This window comes from Macrobrachium rosenbergii, chromosome 30, assembly GCF_040412425.1.
Source record: "Macrobrachium rosenbergii isolate ZJJX-2024 chromosome 30, ASM4041242v1, whole genome shotgun sequence".
Taxonomy (NCBI): Eukaryota; Metazoa; Arthropoda; class Malacostraca; order Decapoda; family Palaemonidae; genus Macrobrachium; species Macrobrachium rosenbergii.
In genome coordinates this window covers 11,050,810-11,076,077 of record NC_089770.1, presented here as the reverse complement: position 1 = coordinate 11,076,077, position 25,268 = coordinate 11,050,810, and the positions used below count along the sequence as shown (strand labels likewise).

Below are 25,268 nucleotides of genomic sequence, written 5' to 3'. Positions count from 1 at the left end.
GGACAAAACAACAAAGCTGTTTTGGCAGTTGTCCATCGTTTATATATATACTCTGAAACATCGTCGTCTCTCTCAGTCCGTTACATACAGTCTACGTGGGAGGAACACTGCTACTTCATCAGAGCTTCGGATGTTTTTCCACATTTGGAAATGAGACGCTAATTTAAATCTCCGTTAACTTCTGATTCGTGCATATTCGACATGAGTTAGGAGTTTTTTTTTAGTACTACATTATGTATGAACAAACTTAAATAAATTGACATTTAAATTGCTTGTTTCTTTATGGTTTTTCGTTCACGTGTCATTATATTTCATGATCTGTTTTGGTTGGGTATTATCAAGACACTTTTGGCGGGATACTCTGGATATGAAAAGCAAAGTTTATCCTTCTAAAAAATGACTCCTGATTCGGCCATATTCTAAATGAGTTGGGTGTTTAACTTTTAAAATCATTATGCATATATAAAAATGAGAAACTCTCCATTTGTATTATCTTTTATTTATTCTTTTTCATTCATATGAAGCTATACATTACATTAAATAATTTGGAGGAATATTATTGCAACAATTTGGCAGCATATTATTGGAACAGTTACCTCAATTTCATCGAATTTTAGTTCATTTACTTTTTATCCGAATAGGAGATCGTTTTTTAGTCATTAAAAAAGTACAATCATTATTTTTAACGACGGTAATAAACAATAATTGGTCCTTTATTCTGAACACTGACTCTTAAATACAGAAAATTTCGAATCAGCTTTTGACGAGGAGGCGAGTCTTCTGAAGGAGTTTCTCTTTTCAAGCAAACAGGGGGATTCTGAACGATGCAATTCGCAATTATCAAAAAAATAAAATCTGTTCATTTAAGGGCACCGAAAAATCATTCGTTGTTACTGTTTTTTAATAGGAATTTTACTTCTTGAAAAATATTCATTTTTGTTATATACAAACTACTTCGGAAATGAATTTCTGTTTATAGATGTATATTGAATGATGAATTTTGCAATTAAATTTTGAAAACAAGTTTTTTTTAATCAGATTTGCAATGAATAACGAATTTCGTAAAAAAAAAATTTTTGAGAGTGAGATATGAATATCAAGTGTAACAATTTCCATATTTCTTTTCTTCCTTCCTCGCGTCCATCAGGTCTGGGCTAGTTGGGGACACAAAGTTGCCCATCCCACTGGCCTACTAGGGAATGACCAAAGACTCATTTAAACTCAGTAGCAGCTACTGGAGGCAAAGTGCCAAGGTTGGCAGCAAGGGGCTTTTAAACACTGCAAAAAAAAAAAAAAAACCGTTCGTATGACCGGCGCTTCAGTGATCGAGGTACGATTTTTATTTGGTAATGATTCGTGGTCAGGGGCTTTCTGAAGTAAAAAGTAAAGCTCCTCAGTTAATATAATAAAATAAAATAGAATGTCTCTCATTCAGTAAAACAGAATTATTCTCATTCAGCAAAATAGATAACCTCATCCAGCAAAGTAGAATGTCTCTCATTCAATAAAATAGAATGTCTCTCATGTAGTGAAATAGGATGTCTCTCATTCAATACAATAGAATGAATTTCATTCAGTAAAATAGAATGTCTCTCATTTAGTAAAATAGAATGTCCCTCATTCAATAAACAGAATGTCTCATTCAATGAAACAGAAAGTCTCTCATTCAATGAAATACAATGTCTCTCATTCAATAAAATAGAATCTCTCTCATTCAATAAAATAGAATGTCTCTCATTTAGTAAAATAGAATGTCTCTCACTTAATAAAGTAGAATGTCTCTCATGTAGTAAAATAGAATGTCTCTCATTCAGAAAATATAATGTATCTCATTCAATAAATAAAATGCCTCTTATTCAGTGAAATAGAATGTCTCTCATTCAATAAAATAGAATCTTTGTCATTCAATAAAATAGAATGTCTCTCATTTAGTAAAATAGAATGTTGTCTTTCATTCAGAAAATAGTATGTCTCTCATTCAATAAATAAAATGTCTCTTATTCAGTGAAATTGAATGTCTCTCCTTCAATAAAATAGAATCTTTGTCATTCAATAAAATAGAATGTCTCTCATTTAGTAAAATAGAATGTCTCTCATTCAGTAAAACAGAATGACTTTCATTCAATAAAGTAGAATGGCTCTCATTCAATACAATGGAATGTGTCTCGATCCAGAAACCAGAACGTCTCATTCAGCAAAATGGAATATCTTTCACTGCGCAGTAAAACGCCTTCCATTCAGTAAAACAGAACGTCTTTCACTCACCAATGTAAAATAAAGCTTTCATTCAGAAATAGCTCTCTCCTCTACACAAAAATAGCTCTCCTTTAGAAGAGAGGTTCTCATTAAAACACAGACAATATCTCTCATTCGGTAACGTCTTTCACGCAGCCTGGCAGAATGTCTCTCATTAAAATCGTCTCTCATTTGACTGACCGTTACATTTGATAACAAACTATCACTTACTGATGTAAATATCCGCGTAATTTAAAGGCATTCTCGTAATCCTTTTAGTCTCATACACAGTATTTAAACGAAAATATTTGTTTAAGAACTCATTTAAAAAAAATTAAATGATTAAGTATGATTTAACATATTCTTAAGCGCATCTGCGCATCTTTTAAGCGAAATTTGGCGCAAATTTCTTTGCCTCGTACTAAGATACTTCCGCAGCCCGGAGCTCTGATGGCGCTGTTCCTATCAGGTAGAATTTATGACAGTGTGGGACTTCGAGAGATCGTCATCATATCACTCGACACGGAAATCATATATATAATAATAATAATAATAAAAATAAGAGACACAGATTAGCTGGACAATGGAAGAGTGAATGAGTCTCCTTTGCTTCAGTCGATTCTAGACTCATAAGGTAACATATTTAGCGTTACTGGAATACTGTTTCTCTTTTTAAAAGTGTTTTAATCTTTCTTTTTTTTTGCAGTTTTAAAAAGTGAGTTTGGGAATGGCTGGCTAAGATATCAATAAGGGAACATCATTGAGAGAAGCCCATGTCAGCAATGATCATTTTGGAAGGGTTTTCTTACCAGAATTGACTCTTATGGACAAATGACTTCAGTCAATAGCAAATATTTTTACTTGATTCGTCAAAAAGGACGACGATTTATTTAAAAAAAATCTTTGAGTGACGTTTCAATTCGGACCATTGCAGCTATAAGCAACCTTTTTTTGTTTTTAGATTTTTTAAAAGATATGGAGGGGCGGGGGGGGAGTGTTGTGGGTGGGCCGTGGGGGGCTGGGGGATGTGATTAAGAACTTCCAAAAAAGAAACATCAACTATAGTTTATTCGTGTTGGTCAACTCTAAGGAATTTCAACATCATCCAACAGTGCGACTGTTTGTTAGAATTATTAATATATATTTTTAAATATTCGTTGCTGTCAGTTACGACAAGTGGTCAGGGGGGAGGGGGGTGAGCAGACTTCTAAAAAGAAACCAACGCCTGGCGATCGTGTTCCGTCTTGTGTGTGGTACTAGACCCGCCAGGTTTACTAAAACAAAAAATAATAATAAATAAAGACATAACTAGATAAGAACGAAAATAAACCAAAAGGTTTCACGACAACACGAATCATCCGAGGGAGGGCACACACTGTGTCTATGGAAAGAAACCAATATATATATATATATGGAACCAAACCAGAACACTACTATGTAAGCAAACTGAATGAGAAACACAAAGTGGTGTGGGAGTGTATAGTGAGTGGAATATTTGTGTTACGTTCATAAGGTTTTTTTTTTTCTTAACCAAACGGATCTCGCAGTCCTCTCAGCATTGATGAACGCAGCTTTTGTCAGGGACAGTTGTTTTCCACGGAACATTAGAAGATCGCACGAGTTAGCTGGAGGGGCCGTTGCAAAGGAAACTAGACCGAATCGTTAACCTAGTTCGAATCTGTGCTCAGTAGCGGTTATAGCTTTTAGTGCCAGAGGACAGACTATAACTCTGTCTTTACTGAAGTTAATGACGTTCTTGAAAACTGAATTTCCAACGCAGCCAACAATTCTATCAAGGGGGTGTCACACGAAGCATATTTTCCAACATCTCTCTGGAGAGCATGTTCGTCACTTGCCACCAGATGGAGCCACCTTTGCTAGAGTAGTGCCAAATAAGCTTGCATTTATTCATCCCAGCCCATCTTGTAGCTTAACTTTAAACCAGTTAGCCAATACAGTTTATACTTTAGTATGACAATACTGAATTATAAGTGATTTCAGTTCTGCACTGTGTAACATGGTCTTCTAGTGGAGTTTTCCTTTAGTATCTTTACTGAGAAAGAATAACGATCACTTTCAGAATTAAGCTAAGCCTATGGCATGTAGGCTACTCAGGTTATGGTCAGACATACGGAAAACTAGGTATTGCTTTGTAAGTACAACGCTCAAAATAGTAAAAATAGTTAAGAGATGACAGCATATTAAGTTTATTACATGAGTAAAATGCATATGTTATAATCTCGTGAAGTGACAAAAGAAAAAAGCCAGATTATGGTAGTAAAGATTTGACCAGTGCAGCAAAACCCGCGCCTCCAGGTGTCATTATTGTTGGAAAACCAAAAGATATCGTTCATCGATTTTCAGAACGTGTAAATAAAAAAAAAAAACTACATTTTCTTGCATCCCTCAAACTTTGTAGGAAGTATCCAGTACTGGGTTATAAAACTTAAGCATGTGTACACTTACATGATTTCGATTTGCCATCATCACAGGACAAACTATTGGTTACGAAGTTCAAAGTCCGCCAGTAAGAAGCGAGCAAATATAATCTTGTGACACAGCATTTCAAAGTGGCCGCCAGCCTGCGCCATTCAAATCAAGAAGACGAAAGTGACTATTCCTACATCTGAGAACAATTCAGAGCAGTGATATATGGCATCTTGCCTTCTAGAAGAACGCGTTGCTACAACACAAAGAGAATAACTTTATAATCTATATTGAAAATAATTTTAACCAACGCCTTTGAATGAATTCGGAATTCATTGATTGCTACATCAAGATCAAATCTGATTTTGCTCAAGTCTTTAAACCCTCGCTAAGTGCATCTGGCAATTCTTGGCAATTTTAAAGGATTGTGCCATCTTTCTCTGCTAAGTAGAGTTGTGACTGTGGTTTGAGGTTGCATACAATTATTAACTGTCCTTTTGAAAGTCGATATCACGGTCTCCTAACAAATAGTTTATCAGTAATAGCCGTAATTTATTAGCTTTAAATCTAGGCTTAAAAAAAAATTGCCTCAAGTTTACCAGTGTCTAAATAAAATCTCATGATAGGTGGGCATGTCTCCACAGAGAAGAATTTGAAGCAAAAATTGAATGTTTATACTTGCACGGCAAGCTATTCACAATTCATGCTATTTGTCAAGTGGAGTTAAACAAATCTGCTGAATGAAACTATAACTCGCAACCGCGTGAAAATGAAGTTGTTGGCAACTCTGGCTTGTCCCAAGGATATGTGAATCAGGAACTGGTGAGAAACAGCGAGGCTCCATTTGCTGGAGGAGCTACGAGATCATTGATTGAGAACTGTGCCTACAGGTGACTCTCTTAATGTGCGTGTTTTGATGATATATAAATATTGAAGCTATTACTTCTCAACAGCCTACAATCACCGAAATACACAACTGAATACAGGTTCAGAAAATAACTGAAAAAATCCACTGAATAGTATTTCCAATTCAAAAAAAAAAAAAAAAAAAATCAGTGCAATAGAATTATGCCTAGTTTATGCAGGTTTTGGGTATACGATGGTGGTATTAATAATAATTTTAGTTTTTAGTACTGTATTCCTGCTTTTTCCTGCTGTGCCTATCTTCAGCTAATGTTGAAGCTAATGCCACTTTATTCTCTGAACAAGTTGACAGGCTGCGTTGCTTGTAGCTTCTCTGAACAAGGTTGCTTGGTCTAATTAGGAAGCAGGGTACTCTACTTTGCCTGTGGCAAAGGGCCTGTGAGAGAGGCTTATCCTGTATAATTACTTAAATCAGGGGTTAGAATGATATCAGTAAGAATCAAATCATTGTTCATTTATTTTTTTACTTCAGTTTCCCGTCAGACGGAGCCACAAACAGCAGCCAGTTTCTTTTCTTTCAAAGTTGAATATCATGGAATTTATCATTGCAAAGGTAGCTAAGCAAACTCACCTTAGTAAACTAATAGAATCTAATAGTTAAAAATCTACAACTTCTACCTAAAGCTATGGTGGGTCTTTAGAAAAAAGAAGCCATCGTACATAGGCCGTAATCTGTCATCACCGATTCTGTCTTACACTTTGTCTACCAAGCAAAAGCCAGTGCTACAACAGTCCTATTTCATGAAGCATCATTTATCTTTTTTGCCTTAAGTCTCCTACTACATTATGCGTCATTTGCAGTACAATCTACACTTAAACGTTAGGTTTAAATCTACTTAATAGAAAAAGATTACCGACGAGTAGATTACCTTTAGAGCCGACTTCAGGACAACTACTTCTCCTGGAGCTTGGTTCCAGGGCTCTCCATCCACCTGGACTGGAAGTTCAGAGTTGAGCTTGATGCGGATGTGACCTGGAAAGAAAGGGCATTCAAAAGAGGAGTTTTTTAAGTATTAATGGTAACTTAGAATATAAGATATCGCAAGAGTATTCTACATACTAAGACACACCTGGTGAATTTAGGCTTAAAACATGAACACAACTTGTTGTTTGTATAAGATAACCGATTCTCCTCCTTAAAATTGCTTGTCCAAACCAAGCTAAGAATACAATGAAGTAAAATTCACCTATAATAAAGTATTGACAGATTAAGTTAGATGTAGGTCCACAAACCTTATATCTCAGATTGACAATCGCCACTTACCACCCTGGGCTATTCTAATTGCCGACCGAAGCCCAGACTGGATTTGCCCTAGGTGGACAATTCCAGTGACTCCGACGACTTCCAGATTTCCATCCCAGTGGTTGGGCTTGTTGAAGTGGTCATCTTTCTCCGGACCCCAAGGATTGGCTCCTGAACCCCAGGAGAGGATGTTCAGGATGATGATTCCCTCCAGGGGCGGCAGTTCGACGTGTTTCCCATCAACTTCCAGACGGATTTCTTTGTGGAGGTCTTTGCACAACTTGCGTGACACCATCTTCCTCAGGCCCATCTTCACGTAGACCCCTTTATTGTGCAGTCTGAAAGGGAATCAGTTAATGGTAAACTGTTGTTTTACTTACAATACTTATCCAGTGTTTTAAAACGCAACATCTCTCAAGATTCATGAATCTGGTTATATGAAATTCAGGCTGTCAAGCCAAGCACAGGGGTACTTTCGGCCATTCAGCGCTTAAGACAGTGAAAAGATGGATTTGGAGTAGTTGGGACAGCAAGATAGAGAGATTGAGAACACAAAATGGAGATAAGGTACAAAGACCTAAAGGTGGATCTGGGAGAGAGAGTGAGAAAGGAAGCAGGAATGGAGGTAAAGTAAACGGCGACATGTAGGATTCTGGTAGCTCTTCATGCTTCATACCTCAACCAAAACCTGGCTCAGTCTGGCTGATTTCATTTTTGTTTGCATAATATATGGGTGCTAAAATCTGCAGATGAAGACATAATTAGACATAAGGTGATTGACTGAACAGATGTATCTACCACACTATATATAAATATTTTCCATCACCACTGAATTTTATCTGACGGCATCCTCCTCCAGATTTAATGAAATTCAACATGACCTAATGTAACCCAAACCCTTACTAAATAGCTGTGAATTTCTGAGCAGCTACTCAAAGATGTTAACGATACAGTCATTTGCTAACCACATTTAAGAGTTTAATTAGACATTCTCTTACCTGTCTCTTCACTGGGAGCTGATACAGGCCTGATTAAATCTGATTTTCAAGTGTTACCTCTCTGAATGCTAAAAGAACATACCTGCTGTTGAATTTATTTGGGTTCTCCTCTCGAGCGTTGTGGAAGTCCAGGCAGAGCTCAGCTTCAATGCCAATTCCAAAGTAATTATTCATCACGAAGATCTGAGTGTTGTCTTCACTTGTGGGTACTGCAGGGTGTAAGATATAAGAAGTGTTATTGTAGAGATACAGGTTCTGAATTCACAGCTAAAAGCTCAAGTTATCACCACCTTCAAATATGGTTTGAGTCCTCGGTATATCACCAAATATCAGTCTCTGATATAACTTAGCAAATGAAAATTAATAAGTTAAGGATGGTGCAGAATAAGGCAAAACACTGAAAAACTTAGCTTTTCATGTTTTCTCCCAGTGTTTTAAAATAATGAAAAATAATGACATGGTCATTGAAAATACATTACATCAAGTGTCTCAAGAGATAACCTAAGCAGTTATTCACTGAAATGCTGCCACTAGAGATTTGGAATCCTTCTTCTACCATTAGTCAGTCTGATGCTAAGTCCCTTTCCAGATACAGTATAATACTTTTCCCCTGATTACACATACTTTGTATATTCTGGCATGTTTTTCACGCCTCTACATCTGCCCAAAAACAATTCAGAAAACTAATATGCTATATTTCTTACTCTCATAATATTTCTCCTTTGTTTATTATGTTGTATGACTCCAGATAACCAGTGCTGAGGGCTTTTGTCACTGCAGGTTTTCGAAAGGTGACTTACTTTGGTTCCAAATGTGAACTGTGAACACACAAAACTTCTTAGGTCATATGCTTGATAAATGAAGAGTACATCCCATTCTCTTACAAAATGCTTTCATCTACTAATTCTTGGTTTGATCATTCCAATTTCTTGGGCATCTGGTTAAAGGAACTGCACTAGTAATTTCAAAACTCCCCTGCTGTTGCTGCCACTCTTCTGTCCAGTAAATCTGCTAGGATTTACGGCACTGTCACTGTACAGTCCTTTTTCCAAGGCAAAAAAGTCTTCATGTGCTAAGAGAAGAGATTAATTTTTTTTTTACCCTATTTCCCATTTTTTAAAATAATCGTGGCCCTTCTACTATTTGTTGAAATCTACTTTCCCCAATCATTTTGCGGCTGATCTTTCTCTCAGTGATTACAATGCCCCAGATCTGACATGCTGGCCCTCTAGTCTCATATTCCCTATTATACATTTCTATTAATAAGGATGCAGGGTTTGTTTGTAATATCGACCCCTGATCTTTCATTCACTCATTTGACTTTTGACTCATACCAAGGAGGGACAATTGCTCCTTATGCCTCAAAAGACTGGTTGATATGACACCCCATCTTCTCCCATTTTATCAAGTGCCTCTAATCAAGCACTTTTGTTTCGAATCACTTGTATGGCCTCTGATAAGACTACTGGGGAACTTCTTCCTATATTTTGTCATTCTTTATATCTCATTCACATCAGCAAAATTTCTCTCTTGTTTCTTCGAACTATTCCTCAGCAGTCTAATTCCCAACTTTAAATCAGTTGTTACCACAGTAACAATTGCTGTCTTTTCCATTTCTAAAGTATCTTCCTCAGATCATCAATGACCATCTTTAATGTAACTGTTCTGAAGATCCTCATTTTGTCTAGCTCCATTGGCTAGTCATTCTCTGGTATTCATTCCCAGTTCTTTATTCAACTATTAGCTCTGATCTTGAGAACATATTAAAGACAAGAATTCCACAAATTAATCAGTTTCATACTAATGAAATTATTCACAATTTCCTAACTACATTTTGGGTGCTCAAGGTACTCTAAGGTTATTTACGAGAGACTACAAAACAGCTGTTTTGTCCTAGAGAGGTAATTTTGTTTCTTGAGCCAAATGTAACTGGTGTCATCCTACTGGTAACCACAATTAGATACACAAAGAGTAGAAAGCCTAACTAAAATACCTATGATGCAAGGCTGGTTCAATAGTTTACCATCTATATAGGTCTACATAAATGACACTTTGTCACATCAGCATCTCTTCTTTGCTGATGTGATAAAGTGAGTGTCACTCACTCCATCTTAAGATAGTTAATATCTTTCCACTCCTTTTGGTCTATCCTGACTACTGTTCTATCATGATACAGGAGAATCCTCACCTTTAAGGTGCCCTTGAAAAATCCCACATAATGCAATTTCTATAACTCCTTTTGAGAGAGAGTTTCTGATATTTCATCATTAGTTTTGCCCTCACTGACCTATCATGCCCCCACCCCCCAAAAAAAATAAGCATTTCACCTTGCTGTTGGTTGGGTACTGCAGGCTTATCGTCCACTTTTTCATCCACATGAAAGACCACTGTCCATCGATCAAGGCGGATGTCTTCAGCGTCAATCACATCCTTCAACAGGTTGATTGGATCCTCTCCGCCGTTGTACCCTGGACCCCAACGCAGAACCCTAGCAAGGTCATTGCCAGTTCCAAGGGGAACAATGGCACATGCAGGAGACTGGCACTCAGAATCCTGGCCCACATTATCAAGACACTGTAGAACCCATCCAACGGTACCATCTCCTCCACAAACCAGAATCTTGTAATGTTTCACGTGTCGGAACACGTACAAGCTGCAAGTACAATGATGGTGAGATGGTGTTTTGGAAAATGAGAGAGATTACTCAGAGAATTACCTCACCATTAAAAAAATTCTTTGCGAGTATTATTAGCCAGTTAACTTAAACACTGATTCAATGCATGGGGAATGATGGTTAAAACAACAAGAGCACTGTATATGTGGTTTACAAGACCTTTCAATATTCTTTTCCTCGTCTATGTACTGTGAAGTTCCAGGTAGAGGAATATTTATATCAAACACAAGTATATGAAAGAAACTACCGACTTTGTGGTATTCTTACCCAGGTAAGGGCCCTCCATTGTCGAGATCAAACACTTGATAAGGATTTAGAAGCTTCCTGAAGGAGGTGATAAGCTCCAGCCCCTGGCATCCACCAGATTTGACATTGACGAACACCAGGAGGGGCTGGACTCCCTCGGGAATCATGTGGGGTAATATATTTGGCAACAGCATCACTGGAAAAATGTCAAGGAAAGTCACAATACCACTCCAGAATTGTCAGTGTTTTGTGTAATACAATTATTAGTCTAGATTATTCAAATCAAGTTCATGTCATATCTCCAGTCATCTTGCTTACTGATATTGGTCACAAAGGAAAGTATCACAGTACAAACATTAAACTGGGATAAATTGGGACAATCTTACCTAGAAGATGCTTATCATCATAGCAGGACTCTCTCAGTGTGTAGAACGCTCTTACTGCTAGATCAGAGTCTTCATAGGTAATAACCATCGACCCATATTCATAGTAGATGGGGCCGATGCTTGAGTATTTATACCCAACTGAAATGGGGAAAGGAACTGAGTTATTAGAACGGCAATGTTGAGGCCTCGTTCTCAGAGGACAATTTTACAACTTCTACTTTAAAATAACTGAGAAATTCTGAAACTTGACTCTAGATGTCACTAAAACTGACCCGAAGCTATTTCAGAGTAGCAATCTGTGCCAGTCAAACAAAGCAACTGGACTGAGTAAAGTGTTGGCTAACCTTTGCTCAGTATGTCTGCCAAGATGTTTTCATACTGCCGCTGTGACAAGTTCGGTGGGAGGTTTCCGACGAAGAGCGCGATCTTCGGACCGTGGGGATCCTTCTTCAGCTGAAGGTAGAATCTGGTCATCTCCATCTGCCGGATGCTGTCGCGTCCGATGGCCTTCAGGAGCTCCCAGGGCTTTTCAGTGTTTTCCATCACTCTCTCTGATACTGAAATTCCAAGAGAATGGATTAGCAGTTCACGAATTCATCAACAGATGTCACCCTCAAGTGGATTTCAGAGGCAAGTTCAGTTGTTTGCCGTCCTTGAACAGACCAAACTTTAAAGCAAACAGGTTTAATTTCAATTCATAAACTCATTGAAAGATTTTTTTGTTCTACAGACTACTACTTCTCAGCTTAATCCCTAGTCGGGGATGCAGTTTTTGATGAATCTTTCCAGGGGTTTATAACGCTCACTGAATGGCTCATAATTGGTTTTCCAGCCCTTCCTATCCAGGTTTTGGAATCTTTTGGGAAGAAGAAGAAGAAGAAGAAGAGACCAAAACAACATCCACAGTATTTACCCATATTACCATTGTTCCTAAAAGTAAAAAATTCAGTAGCTTACTACTCTCCCTACCACCTCTGTCGAAGAAAAACAACAGTGCAATAAAATTCGTCATTAATGAGAGGTATTCAGGTGAGGATTCGAACGCCATCTGTCCACGAAAACAACAACCAACGAACCTCCTTTATCCAGCATGACTTCCATGAGACGGTAGTCGTCGGGCTTGCTCTCCGGGAGGCCGAACTTCTGCAGCGCCGTGATGATGACATCAGTAACGCATGTGTGTGACGTCACGGGTAAAACGGTGTGGTCGATTGACACGGCAGCGCCCAGACGAGACGGGTACACCCGGATGTAGCCCTCGTCGTTGCCCTTCTCCCTGGCAAATCAAGAGAGGGCATTGTCATTAGAGGGAGAAGAAGAAGGGTATTTGCTTCACATCGCCTGTGTGTCTTTGGCTTCGTATTGTCTTTTTTTTTTTTTTTGGTGGGGGGGGGTGCTTGAGTTGAGAGAGCAGGCTTGTGCAAGGATGGTGTACTTATTGAGTGAATATAACATGTGTGGGGGGGTAGGTTGTCTTTGTACAGTACACACCCAAAATCAAAATGATTCTTTTTTGCTACCTCATCTTAACCAAGTTATTAGCTTTAATATCTTTCGATATTTCTTTTCACATAGTCAAGAATACTTTTGTATATTCACATAAAACACTGATCTTAGCTTTTCCTTAATCTAACATAGTGAATCATATTCACAAGACTCACTGATAACACTTATATCATACTATGTACAAATCCATGCATTCGTGCACCTACAGGACAATTTGATTGCATGCATGCATGCATGCATGCACATGCACTTAAAGCAATTAAACAATGATGTCCCTACCTGTGCATAACCACGTAAGAATTGCCGATTGTTATTCTGGTTGTTATTGCAGCACCAGTGACCACTTAATTACCTAAAACACACCTTTACAAGAATGTAGTGTCGTACCTGACTAGAGGAACTTAATTTCTCTTTTGCTTGGACCCCAAAACCGAATTAACCCTTTACAATTCCTGTAAACGGGAGACTGGCAACTGTATACAGTACAGTACAGTACAAGGAATGACCAGCAATTCTTATGAGGTTGGGTACACAGCTATTCAGCATTAATGAATTCATGCATCTATATAAAGTCTACCACTTTTCAAAGGTGTTGCCTAGCAATTGCAGTACTATTAACTAAGAGTCTTCTTTTCCCATATGTGGGACGGACATACAGCTTTTTTAAAGGACCCCGGGCAGGTTGATCTTTGGCTGAGCACTCCTAGCGCCCAGCTCTGTCAATGCAAGTAGACAACATTGATTTTATAACTAATGCAAGCCAGACTAAAAGCATGCATTTTATTGCAAATGCAGGTGCAAAAGAACTAAAGAGACATTGGATGCAGATGATGAACATAGGATCTTGGATGCATTTATGAAGAAAAATAAGGAAAATTGGAAAATTTCTAAGAATGTGGCCTGTAGCAAGCAAGGGAAATTGGAAAACTCTGGCGTTCCTCATAAACTAGCAGAGGAAGAGTCGAAGAAGGTAAATCAGTATGTGTGCCAGCCTCAGCCTTCATAAGAAGGAAGAGAAGAGAAGGACAGAAAGTGTGAAGAACAGTTTTAGGTATACAGCAAGAAGGAAGCAAGAGATGTGCAGTTACAAATCTTGACTTTATCGGCCCCCAGAATGAATTCTTTTGCTTTGGACCAAGTCTTGCAGAGGAACAACAACTAGAAGAAGAAGAAGAAGAAAAGAAGAAGAAGAAGAAGAAGAAGAAGAAGAAGAAGAAGGAGGAGGAAGAAGAAGGAGAAGCTAGCACACAATGGCAAACGGATGTCCAAGCGACGGCCTCCTACAGTACTGGCCTACTACAGTACTGACCTGTACCTAAGAAATACCGCTGGTCTCTTGCCGTCCCTCCTGGTGAGCTTGGTGACAGGCAGCGGGTCCTCGACTTCGGTCTCGTCTGCAGAGTAAGCGTCGGTGAGGTAAGTCTTGGAGTTCTCCTGCGACACGTGGAAGGCCCTCATAGCTGCCGTCAGGAACTCCTTGACTGTCGCGGTCCTCGGTATGGTCACAAGCCGGAACATGCGCCTTCGGAGTGAACTGTTGCCGTCAAACACTTTCACAACTTCTGTTGGAAACAGAAGTGCATGGGCACGCGCGGGGGGAGGGGGTATGTGTTAGTGAAGTCAAACTAGGAAGAGACGCTTGGATACATGATCACAAGGTAAGTTATGAAGATTATAAGACTTGTTTGTTTGATCAAACTCAGATATATGCAGTTTTCAGATAACTTATACCTAATGCAAAAATGATTATGAGTTTTTGTTTATATCTGTTATATTTTGGGTAATAATCATGCAAATGTGTTTGGCCTGTGTAGTTACATAAATCTTATCACTAGAACTTCCTAATTTTGGTTCGATCCTATTCCCAACTTTGTTATTAGTGTCAAATCCCAATATTTGTTTGTTCTTAGACCTAATTTGGTCCAGTTTTAGGTCAAAAGCCTTGTTCTCCCTCACACCCTAATTGTAGGTTCGATTCTAACCAAATTTGAAAGATTATTATTACAACTGTGCCAAACTTTCAAGTTCCCAACCATATAAGAAAAGTCTCCTTGGTGCATTTCGTCTTCTTTGTAAACTAATTTCATTATTGAACAGAAAATCATCAAAAGCATGATTTTAAATATACTTTTTTTTTTTTTGACTGCGATATCAAACCCTTATCTCGCGTGGGAAAGATATTTCAGTCTCAATCTGGACAAATTCTAATTATGATCTTGGTTAAACTACTGAGCACTGGTTGACTAATTAACCTCATTAATTGCGATCTTAATCGAGGTAAACTGAAACTTTATTTATAACACTAAATACCTGATTGGCCCGTGATGCTCGTATTTTGCATTATAATCTTTGAATTTCATCCATTGTGGTTAATTCCTCGTAAAAGTCCTGTTCAGAATAAAACGCTGGAAAAAATAATCTTAGTGTCCCTTCTGATTTTTCTCTGTCACGATTTTTACAAAACCAAACTTTATCATCATTCTCAACTCCATTTTCAATCTTGCCATTCAGAAACAAGTGAAAAATGCGCCGAAGTTTCTTTTCGGAGCAATCGAGTTTCCTGTACAGCCGCTACAGCATATAATCAAGGCCACCGAAAATAGATCAGTCTTTCGGTGGTCTCGGTATAATGCTGTATGAGCCGCAGCCCATGAAACTTTAACCACGACCCGGTGGTGGCCTATCATGTATTGTTGCCAGAAGCACGATTAAGCCTAACTCTAACTTTAAATAAAATAAAAAGTCCTGAGGCTAGAGGGCTGCAATTTGGTATGTTTGATGATTGGAGGGTGGATGATCAACATACCAATTTGCAACCCTCTAGCCTCAATGAGTTTTTAGATCTGAGGAAGGACAGAAAAAGTGCGGACGGACAGGCAAAGCCGGCACAATAGTCTTCTTTTACAGAAAACTAAAATGGTAAGATCTCCTGTTTCTCAGAATCTGTCTTCTCGTATTTTCATCATGGAAAGCAACATAGGATAATAGTCTGTACAGTATTTAAGTGGGAAATACAGGTATATTAAAGTGAATGCTTACAACTATTTGCGTTTACGTTTGTGTTCTTGTAAACACAGAGACACGAGTCCATTCCAGATTACTTTTCATGAATTGTTTAATTTCATTCTCTATGATAATTTTGTTTTTATTAATTGCAAGCTTCTGAATTCTACGCCTTCTTCCGTTTCTCTGCTCTTGGAGAAGAGGTTCTGTCTAATTCCTTCGGGATTGAACTCAATCCATTTTTTCACTATTCTGTTCGTAGTTTCTATTCGTCTCAGACATTTTAAGTGTTTCACCAAACGTTTCCATGCTTTCTTCGGTCCTGGGCTAGTCGGAAGGCACCTGGTTTGTCCATTTCATTTGAAAAGACTCGACGACAACCAATGGTTGACTCATGGTAAGAGATTCCCACATGTCTGTTCATTCATACCAGAGTTTTTGATGGATCATGTAACTCACACAAGTTTTTGAGATATTTTCTTGTTTTTTTTTTATCTGTGAGCATCTATCCCTTTTATTCCTTCTGATTCGATGAGTGGTGGCATATTACAAGGCTTGGTCCTATCATTACAGTTGCATGATTCCTGCAAATCCACGTTTCAGAACGAAAACGATAGCATTCGCGGTATTCCTGACTGACAATAACTTGATATCAGCCAGGCTGGTTAAGATCCGAACCTATTTGATGTTAGTGGAAGATTAAGAGTTAGTAATTCCCAACTCAATTCTTCCATGAACTTTTATCTTGTCACATTCCGCAAGTCCAGATTTTCATAAATCGTCATTATAGTACATCAAAAGAAAAATAGATGACCATCAGTAATGTTTTCAAAGCTTGAACTGCAATCTAGGCCTATACGCATATCAGGGCTTGAGATTTCGTCTACCAAACACTATCCTAATTCGCATTACAGTTTTTCTTCCAGTGTATATACATATTATACTGAAAAGTACCTATAGATAGGGTACTCATGACGTACAGGCTACGTACTGAAGAAAAACAGATTCCTAATTGCTTGTGGCATAGGGAAAGCAACTATGGGCTCCTAACATTGCTCCGTCATTTTGTTGGATTCAATTCCTTCCAGATTCTAAAGCGTGGTGCAGACAATATGGGTTGAATTATTTATCCTTTTCAATCAAGAAGCCCAACGGGACGGCCAGCATATTTCCCTGACGGGACTCAGTCTTTTCAAAGGCCGAAAAACGAAGGGCAAGTGTTATTAGTTATCAAAATGAATTCCCTCACAGAAATGGCGAACAAGAGTAACTGGAATTATCCCTGTAATGTTATGTCATTAGGCAACGTTATGTTATGTTATGTTAGATGCTATGCTATGCTATGTAATGTTATGCCATTAGGTAACGTTATGTTATGTTATGTTAGATGCTGTGCTATGTTATGTAATGTTATGTCATTATGCAACGTTATGTTATGTTAGATGCTGCGCTATGTTATGTAATGTTAGGTCATTATGCAACGTTATGTTATGTTATGTTAGATGCTATGTTATGTTATGTAATGTTATGCCATTAGGCAACGTTATGTTATGTTACGTTATGTTATGTTATGTTATGTTATGTTGTTATGTTATGTTATTTTATGCTATTATGTTATGTTATGTTATGTTATGTTAGATGCTGTGCTATGTTATGTAATGTTATGTCATTATGCAACGTTATGTTATGTTCCGTCAGATGCTATGTTATGCCATGTAATGCTATGTCATTAGGCAACGCTATGTTATGCCACGTCAGATGCCGTGTTATGTTATGCATCACAAGGCCAGTGATTTGTTCACCTTCATCTTTCTCCTCTCGTTCCTTGGCACTTCCTCTCGGCGTCTCCTCTTGCTCTCTTATCTTGTAATCCCCGCTCGTGAACTCCTCTGATATGCTGCGAGCTGTGCAGAAGAGAATTATCTTGATATTAAGATAGACAGATACGAGGAGACGAAGATATTTTAAAAAGAAGCTACTCACATATGCTGTGAAGTGTGTAGAAGAGATATTTTTAAAAGGACGCTACTAACACATGCTGCGAGCTGTGCAGAAGAGAATTATCTTGACATTAAGATAGAAAGATACGAGGAGACGAAGATATTTTAAAAATAAGCTACTCACATATGCTGTGAAGTGTGTAGAAGAGAGGTATCTTGATGTTAAGATACAATCTAACATATGCTGTGAAGTGTGTAGAAGAGAGGTATCTTGATATTAAGATAGAAAGATGGGATAAGATGAAGATATTCTGAAATGAAGTATTAAGATAGAAAGATAAGAGGAGACGAAGATATTTTAAAGAGAAATACTAACATATGCTGTGGAAGTGTGTAGAAGAGAGTATCTTGATATTAAGATAGAAAGATATGATAAGATGAAGATATTCTGAAATGAATGATTAAGATAGAAAGATACGAGAACATGAAGATATTTTAAAAGAAGCTACTAACATATGCTGTGAAGTGTGCAGAAGAGAATCATCTTGATATTAAGATAGAAAGATGGGATAAGATGAAGATATTCTGAAATGAAGTATTAAGATAGAAAGATAAGAGGAGACGAAGATATTTTAAAGAGAAGCTACTAACATATGCTGTGAAGTGTGTAGAAGAGAGGTATCTTGATATTAAGATAGAAAGATATGATAAGATGAAGATATTCTGAAATGAATGATTAAGATAGAAAGATACGAGAACATGAAGATATTTTAAAAGAAGCTACTAACATATGCTGTGAAGTGTGCAGAAGAGAATCATCTTGATATTAAGATAGAAAGATATGATAAGATGAAGATATTCTGAAATGAAGTATCAAGATAGAAAGATAAGAGAACATGAAGATATTTTAAAGAGAAGCTACTAACATATGCTATGAAGTGTATAGAAGAGAGGTATCTTGATATTAAAATAGAAAGATATAAGATGAAGATATTCTGAAATGAAGTATTAAGATAGAAAGATACGAGAAGGTGAAGATATAAGCTACTAACATATGCTGTGAAGTATGTAGAAAAGAGATATCTTGATATTAAGATAGAAAGATATGATAAGATGAAGATATTTTGAAATGAAGTATTAAGATAGAAAGATACGAGAAGATGAAGGTACTTTAAAAAGAAGTTACAACATATGCTGTGAAGTGTGTAGAAGAGAAGTATCTTAATATTAAGATAGAAAGATATGATAAGATGAAGATATCTTAAAATGAAGTTAATGACATATGACGTGAAGTGTGTAGAAGAGAGGTATCTTGATATTAAGATAGAAAGATAAGAGAAGGTGAAGATATTTTAAAAAGCTACTAACATATGCTGTGAAGTGTGTAGAGAAGTATCTTGATATTAAGATAGAAAGATAAGAAAAGATAGAGTCTTTTAGAAGAGAAGCATCTTGGTATCCATATACAAAGATAAGAAAAGCCTAAGATAACTAAATATGAAGTTATTACAATATGCTGAGAACTTCGATGTTAAGATAGAAAGATACGATAATATAAAGATATTTAATAAGGAAGTTATTGCAACATGGTGTGTGGAAGAGATATATCTTGATATTAAGACAGAAAGGTACCATAAGATTAAGGTATTTAAAGATGAAGATATTGCAATATGTTAAGAGCCTTGTGGAAGAGAAGTATCTTGATATTAAGGTGGATGAAAGATGTGGAAAGACTGAACTGTGTGGTAGAAAACTATCTTGATATTAAGATAGAATGATATGATAAGATATTTAGAAATGAAGGTATTATAAATCATCAGTTTTGTGGGAGAGAAATACATGATACAAAGAAAGAAAAATAAGAAAGAATTAAGATATCAAGACGCTTGAAAATGAAGTTACTGATATCAGAAGAGAAAGATACGAAGAAATTAAGATACTGATACATTTATAAAGAAAGTTACTGAGGTTAGTTGTGAAATCAAGTATCTGAAATCTAAAATTTGAGAAGTTGAGATTCAAATGATAAGACATGGAAGAATAAAATAAAAATAATGTTAATATCAAAATTATTATGATATTGAAAACTGACTTATTTAGACTAACTTATTGAAGAATTATGAAAAACAACGTGTAAATAATAAGTTAGAAAATGTGCATATCATAAACTAGAAAAATTAAGATACCAACTAAAATAAGAAACTCTAAGCTTAAAAATATAAATATTATTAAATGACAGAATGAAGGAAAATATATGAACCTTATGATATTACATATTAATATCATTCTTTACCCCAAATAAGTTAAAAAAATTAATAAGATATTAATATTAGGCCATGAAAGACCAGTGACACAGCAATATATTAAAAACCAAATAATTGCAATGGGAAATAATTGCATTTTAAAAGTAATATAACAACTGGTTAAATGATTTAATAAAAACAACAACGATGCTGTAGATGATGATAATAATAATAATAATAATAATAATAATAATAATAATAATAATAATAATAATAATAATAATAATAACAGAATGACTTGAGGTCGCCGTCGTACAGTATTAAAGCAAGGGAAATTCATCCTTACGTGAGAGAGTATTATCCTTCCTTTTGCTTTGCACTCCTATTATTGCCTCCATTGGGACTTCAGTTCTTGGTATGCTTACTGTGAGAAAAAGAAGAAAAATAAGTACATAAGTGGCGCCTTACAAAGTCACTTGGGGTGAGGTTGCAAGCCCCATGGCTGTCTCCAACCTGACTGCAACCCGTCTCAGTCGACTGGCTAATGTGTACATAATGTGTTACCTAAGTCTACAGAAAAACCATTACAATTAATCTTTCTGTTTATTTTTCTCTGTCACTTCAGACCATTTTCTAAGTAGATTGATCATCCTGTACAGTAAACTAAGGCATATTATAACACCTCAGTTTTTACTTCTGACACTAAGCATGTCAAAATGATACTTACCTTTACAAGAAGGGTAAAAGTCATATAAACTTCTAATTCCAGATAAATGTATATTATGATGGTACCTTCTGTAGCAGGTCACAAGACTAGTCTTTGATAGGCAAAGGACTGTGATATCGAATGGGATATCACACCTTGTTTTAAGTCACCATAATTCTCTTTGCAAATGTTACCCTGCATCTCAGGTACCTTTACTTCTCTTTAGGGTGCAAATTTTGACACTACCACCTTTTCAGAGGGCACCTTGTCTTTTTCCAGGTAACCAGTGAATGTCATATTACGTTCTATTATAGAACATCATAATCTTATTTACATGCCTAATAACTATGTCATCTTCATAGACCCGAACTATTTTGGAGGTCGAATATATATTCTGTCTTTATAAATTCCAAAATTATTTGGGCCACTAAGGACGATATTACAATGGATTACAAGTCACAATGACCTTCTTTACAAGTTTAATGAATGTGATTTTGTCAACTGAAGGTCACTGTGTGTAAATTCACCATCTATGACAGTTCACCAGTTACCTCTTTTACGAGACAAACAAACAATATAGTATCAGCATTTATTGCAGGCTACCAGACCTCTCTCTCTCTCTCTCTCTCTCTCTCTCTCTTTCTCTCTCTCTCTCTCTCTCTCTCTCTCTCTCTCTCTCTCTCTCTCTCTGGTAGATAAATGAGCAAAGAGAATTTATAAGTAAGGTCCTCCTCCGCCTCCACCTCCTCCTTCACCTCCACCTCCTCTTACACCTCCACCTCCACCTCCTCCTTGTCCACCTCCCGTACTATAGATAAATGAGCAAAGAGAATTTATGAGCAAGATCCACCTCCACCTCCACCTCCTCCTCCTGCTCCTTCTTACCTGCGGCAGGTGGTAGCATAATTGGCTCCAGGAGTCCGAAGGTGCAGTCCAGGGGCACCTTCTCGGCGCACATGGCGTGGACTGTGTATCCACACCACTCGCACCTCATTCCTGCCAGACATTCTCCGGTCCAGCAGGTCTTCTTGTCAACCTGGAAGAGTAGAAACAGTGAATAAAGACGTAAATCAGTAGAACAGGTAAAATAATAAACTATCATCATTATTATTATCATTACTGGGCTGCCAGTGAAATAGTGAATAAAGACACAGGTATTCTTTAGACCTTGAGTAGAACAGATTAGTAAAGAAACTATTACCATTATCATTATTACTGGGCTGCCAGTAAGCATTACAGCTAATTGTGTGAGTTCTTCTTCACCTTACATTTCCCCTAATGCTCCCCAACAACGCCACAATAATTGATAACAAATGCATAAATGAAATAAAAATGCAAAAAAGCTATACAAAGAAAATGGGACCCATTTTCTTTAACTCTGTAAACAGGTTGAAGAAAGACTTATTCTACAAAGAAAATGGGGCGAATCTTTCTCAATCATACAGCATTGACCTTTAATCTTTCAAATTAATCTCGAATCAAATATAATGCCCATTTGGATATTCTAAAAACTTTATCTGTATAAATTATTAAAGAGACAGAAGGGAATCAGTGAGCTATGGTGTACCTGTGTGAAAGAATGATCAAATTTTCCTTATAAAAAAAAAAAATAGTCTTTCTTAACCTGCTTAGGATATTTAAAGAAAATGGAAGCCATTTTCTTTGGCACTTTTGATAGTCATAATTTTCCTCTAATTAAATACATATCAACAAACAGTTATACTTCAACATGCTAGCAGATTTAAAGAAAATGGGTTACATTTTATTTCTCACTTCTAATTGTCATTATTTTCCTTTAATTATATATATATATATATATATATATATATATATATATATATATATATATATATATATATATATATATATATATATATATATATATATATATATATGCATACATATAGGCAGCTTAGGTCAATCTGCTTACAGATTTAAAGGAAATGGGACCCACCCAATGTCTCTGTCACTTTCAAAATCCAAATTTTCTGTAATTAAATATATGTGAACAAACAGTTATACTTCAACCTGCTTACAGAATTAAAGGAAATTGGTCACATTTTATTTATTATTTGTATTTGTCATTATTTTCTACTTATTAGAAAAAACACACTTCAACCTGCTGAAAGATTCAAAGAAAATGGGACCCATTTTCCTTGCCATTTTAATTGTTATTTTCTTCCTCACAAAAAAAAAAAAAAAGAGTTATACTTAACCTGCCTACAGACTGAAAGAAAACGGGATCCAATCATCCAAACAATATCAAGCGAGATTCATGACCCAGCACAAAGGAGACAAAATAAACAGCCCCGTGTCTCATTACGACCGGACGCAATGCAGATCAGCCAGTACTTTTCCTCCCGAATCACTGATGCTACTTAAAACAACATCACGAAGAGCGTCCCCCTCTCCCGTCAATTTTAAGATGACCCAGTATGACCCAGTACCGAATGCACGCTAAATATATGAATGGCAATGAGACAGCGAGTGAGGGGAGTCCCCCCTCTCTAAATTCGTCGGTGTATTAAAAGATAAAGGGGCGCTTGTTTGCATGATGTACCTGGCAATGACAGAAGCGCATTTGCACGCGCTAATACCGAATGCAGAATCAGTCGTCTGTAAACCCCCTGGCAATCTCTCTCTCTCTCTCTCTCTCTCTCTCTCTCTCTCTCTCTCTCTCTCTCTCTCTGTCGTTAATGACATTATATATATACATACATATACACACACATATATATACTGTATATATACTTGGTGTTCAATTATATTGCAACAAGGTGCTGGTAGGTTCACACTCATATGAATAATATTTGTATCTATCTATCCATCTTTTCTGTGTGTGAATATATATATATATATATATATATATATGTGTGTGTGTGTGTGTGTGTGTGTGTGCGTGTGTGTGTATCTTTCTTATGTGTCTGTCTGTGTGAAATGATGAAAGATACAAAAGAAATGATATTAGAAGTGCAAAGTTGTTGCATAAGAAAATGTATCGTATGGTGCGTGAAAATGGTGTATGCCTGCAGATTGGGGATAGTGACGAGAAACTGCTGAAACAAGTGAAAAACGCTGGAAGTGTTTGCAAGATGAAAGAGTTGAGAGTACATGCGAGTATGAGTAAGATAAAGAGGGCAAATGGAAACCTGGAAGACTGAACAGTGACTGTTAATATGAATGATGGAAGAATGGAAACAGCTGATTTATAATTAAATGCAATAAATGACGGTCGGATGAAAAAAGAAGTGCGTCACAGAATAGACGAAGAAGGGAATGTAGTAGATATGTGTAAAAGACTGGGAAGATGCATGGAGTGACTAAGGAAGCTACAGTGAAAATGTACGAAGGGGCTGTTTAGCCAAATCTCCTTTATGGAAGAGAAGTGTGGCTGCTGAATACAAGTGAAAGAGATGAAGCTTGAGCTGTAGAAATGAATCGTTTGTGTAATCTATGTGGTGTAAGAACTGAAAGTGAGATATGGATGAAAGGTTGGACCAGAATGCTTTGAGATGGAAATGTCAAGTGGAAAGAATGGAGGAAGATAGGTTTGTGAAAAGAGAATATATCATCTCAGAAGTGCTAGGTGGTAGGAAAGGAGGATGAACTAGGAAATCCTTGATAAATGGAGTAACTATGACAAGGAAAGGAAGAGTCTCAAGTTCTACGAAGGCCCAGAGTGAACGTGTGTGTGTCTTTTAAGACTTCTGCAGAGGGTTCGTCCATGATGTAGCAGTGCAAGACGAACCACCTGTTTAAGCGTTTATCCTAACTATCCGAAGTCATTTTCACCCACAAACGAGACACTCTCTACTCACCACACATTTGGAATTTGGTGGGAGATTTCCCTCCCGCCAGTGGTGCTGTTGCACGACCTTCTGGTGACTTTTCTCCGGCACGAAAGTCGCGCAGTCTTTGCAATTGGCCACCGTGAAGTCGCCGCACTCCACGTGTACGTAATATTCGCAGACTGAAAGAGAAATTAGACGCGTTAGGCTGTGGAAAATAACTTGAAAACCAACATTTACAGATTAATTTGACTGATTTACGAACTTTAGGCTGTCAAGCCAAGCACTGAGGCCTTTTTAGGCCGTTCAGCGCTTAAGAACAGTGATAAGAAGAGTTGGAGTGGCTGGACAGCAAGATGAAGACAAAAGGGATTTTGCATAAAGTAAATCACTGAATTTATTATGGAGTTCATTGCATTGCAAAGTGAAAGCGTGATCGGGCCTCTATAGGCCTTGATGAGAAGAGTTGGAGTGGTTGGACAGCAAGATGAAGAGACCAAGAAACTAAAGATGAAGTAAAAGGATCTAAAGGAGTAATGGTTAGAGAGGTTGGATAGTAAGATTGAAAAAAGGAAGCGGGAATGTGAAAATCAGAAGACTAAAAAGCGGGCCACCTAGGGGCAGCAGGGACGCTGCAAACACCCTTTAGTAATGTCTACAGTGCACCACGTGAGGTGCACTGACGGCACTACCCCCACCATTTAAAGAGGAAGGGTTAGGAGCATGGGTGGAGCTTGAAGTTTGAGATGAGGTCTACGAAAATAAGAATTTGGGGAATTTTTTTTAAAGAGGTTCTTATTGAAAAGAGGAACTGTTGGAATTATGAAGCTACTCCTCTTAATGATAAGGTTCTTCTTCATCTTCCAGGATCAGACGTAAAAAGAGAAACCTTATAAATATGAAGTGTTATTTGAATAGTGAAATGTTAAAAAATGCTATACTTATTTGC

General features: G+C 37.1%; 1 protein-coding gene across 9 annotated transcripts in view; it reads right to left on the bottom strand.

Annotated features, from left to right (window-relative positions):
- LOC136855033 (diacylglycerol kinase theta) overlaps positions 1 to 25,268 on the bottom strand; it is a 126,343-nt gene that overhangs the window by 2,936 nt on the left and 98,139 nt on the right. For 3 of the 9 annotated variants that reach the window (XM_067131772.1, XM_067131767.1, XM_067131763.1), the window contains exons 4-16: positions 24,350 to 24,501; positions 21,417 to 21,567; positions 20,172 to 20,249; positions 17,445 to 17,546; positions 13,949 to 14,201; positions 12,210 to 12,409; positions 11,478 to 11,690; positions 11,134 to 11,271; positions 10,769 to 10,943; positions 10,155 to 10,480; positions 7,910 to 8,036; positions 6,851 to 7,167; positions 6,456 to 6,559 (exon numbers count right to left, since the gene is read on the bottom strand). In XM_067131772.1, the coding sequence (XP_066987873.1) occupies positions 6,456 to 6,559; positions 6,851 to 7,167; positions 7,910 to 8,036; positions 10,155 to 10,480; positions 10,769 to 10,943; positions 11,134 to 11,271; positions 11,478 to 11,690; positions 12,210 to 12,409; positions 13,949 to 14,201; positions 17,445 to 17,546; positions 20,172 to 20,249; positions 21,417 to 21,567; positions 24,350 to 24,501 (2,336 nt within the window). The remainder of the gene's footprint in view (positions 1 to 6,455; positions 6,560 to 6,850; positions 7,168 to 7,909; positions 8,037 to 10,154; positions 10,481 to 10,768; positions 10,944 to 11,133; positions 11,272 to 11,477; positions 11,691 to 12,209; positions 12,410 to 13,948; positions 14,202 to 17,444; positions 17,547 to 20,171; positions 20,250 to 21,416; positions 21,568 to 24,349; positions 24,502 to 25,268) is intronic. The other 6 variants (XM_067131768.1, XM_067131764.1, XM_067131765.1 and 3 more) reach the window with 3 other exon arrangements.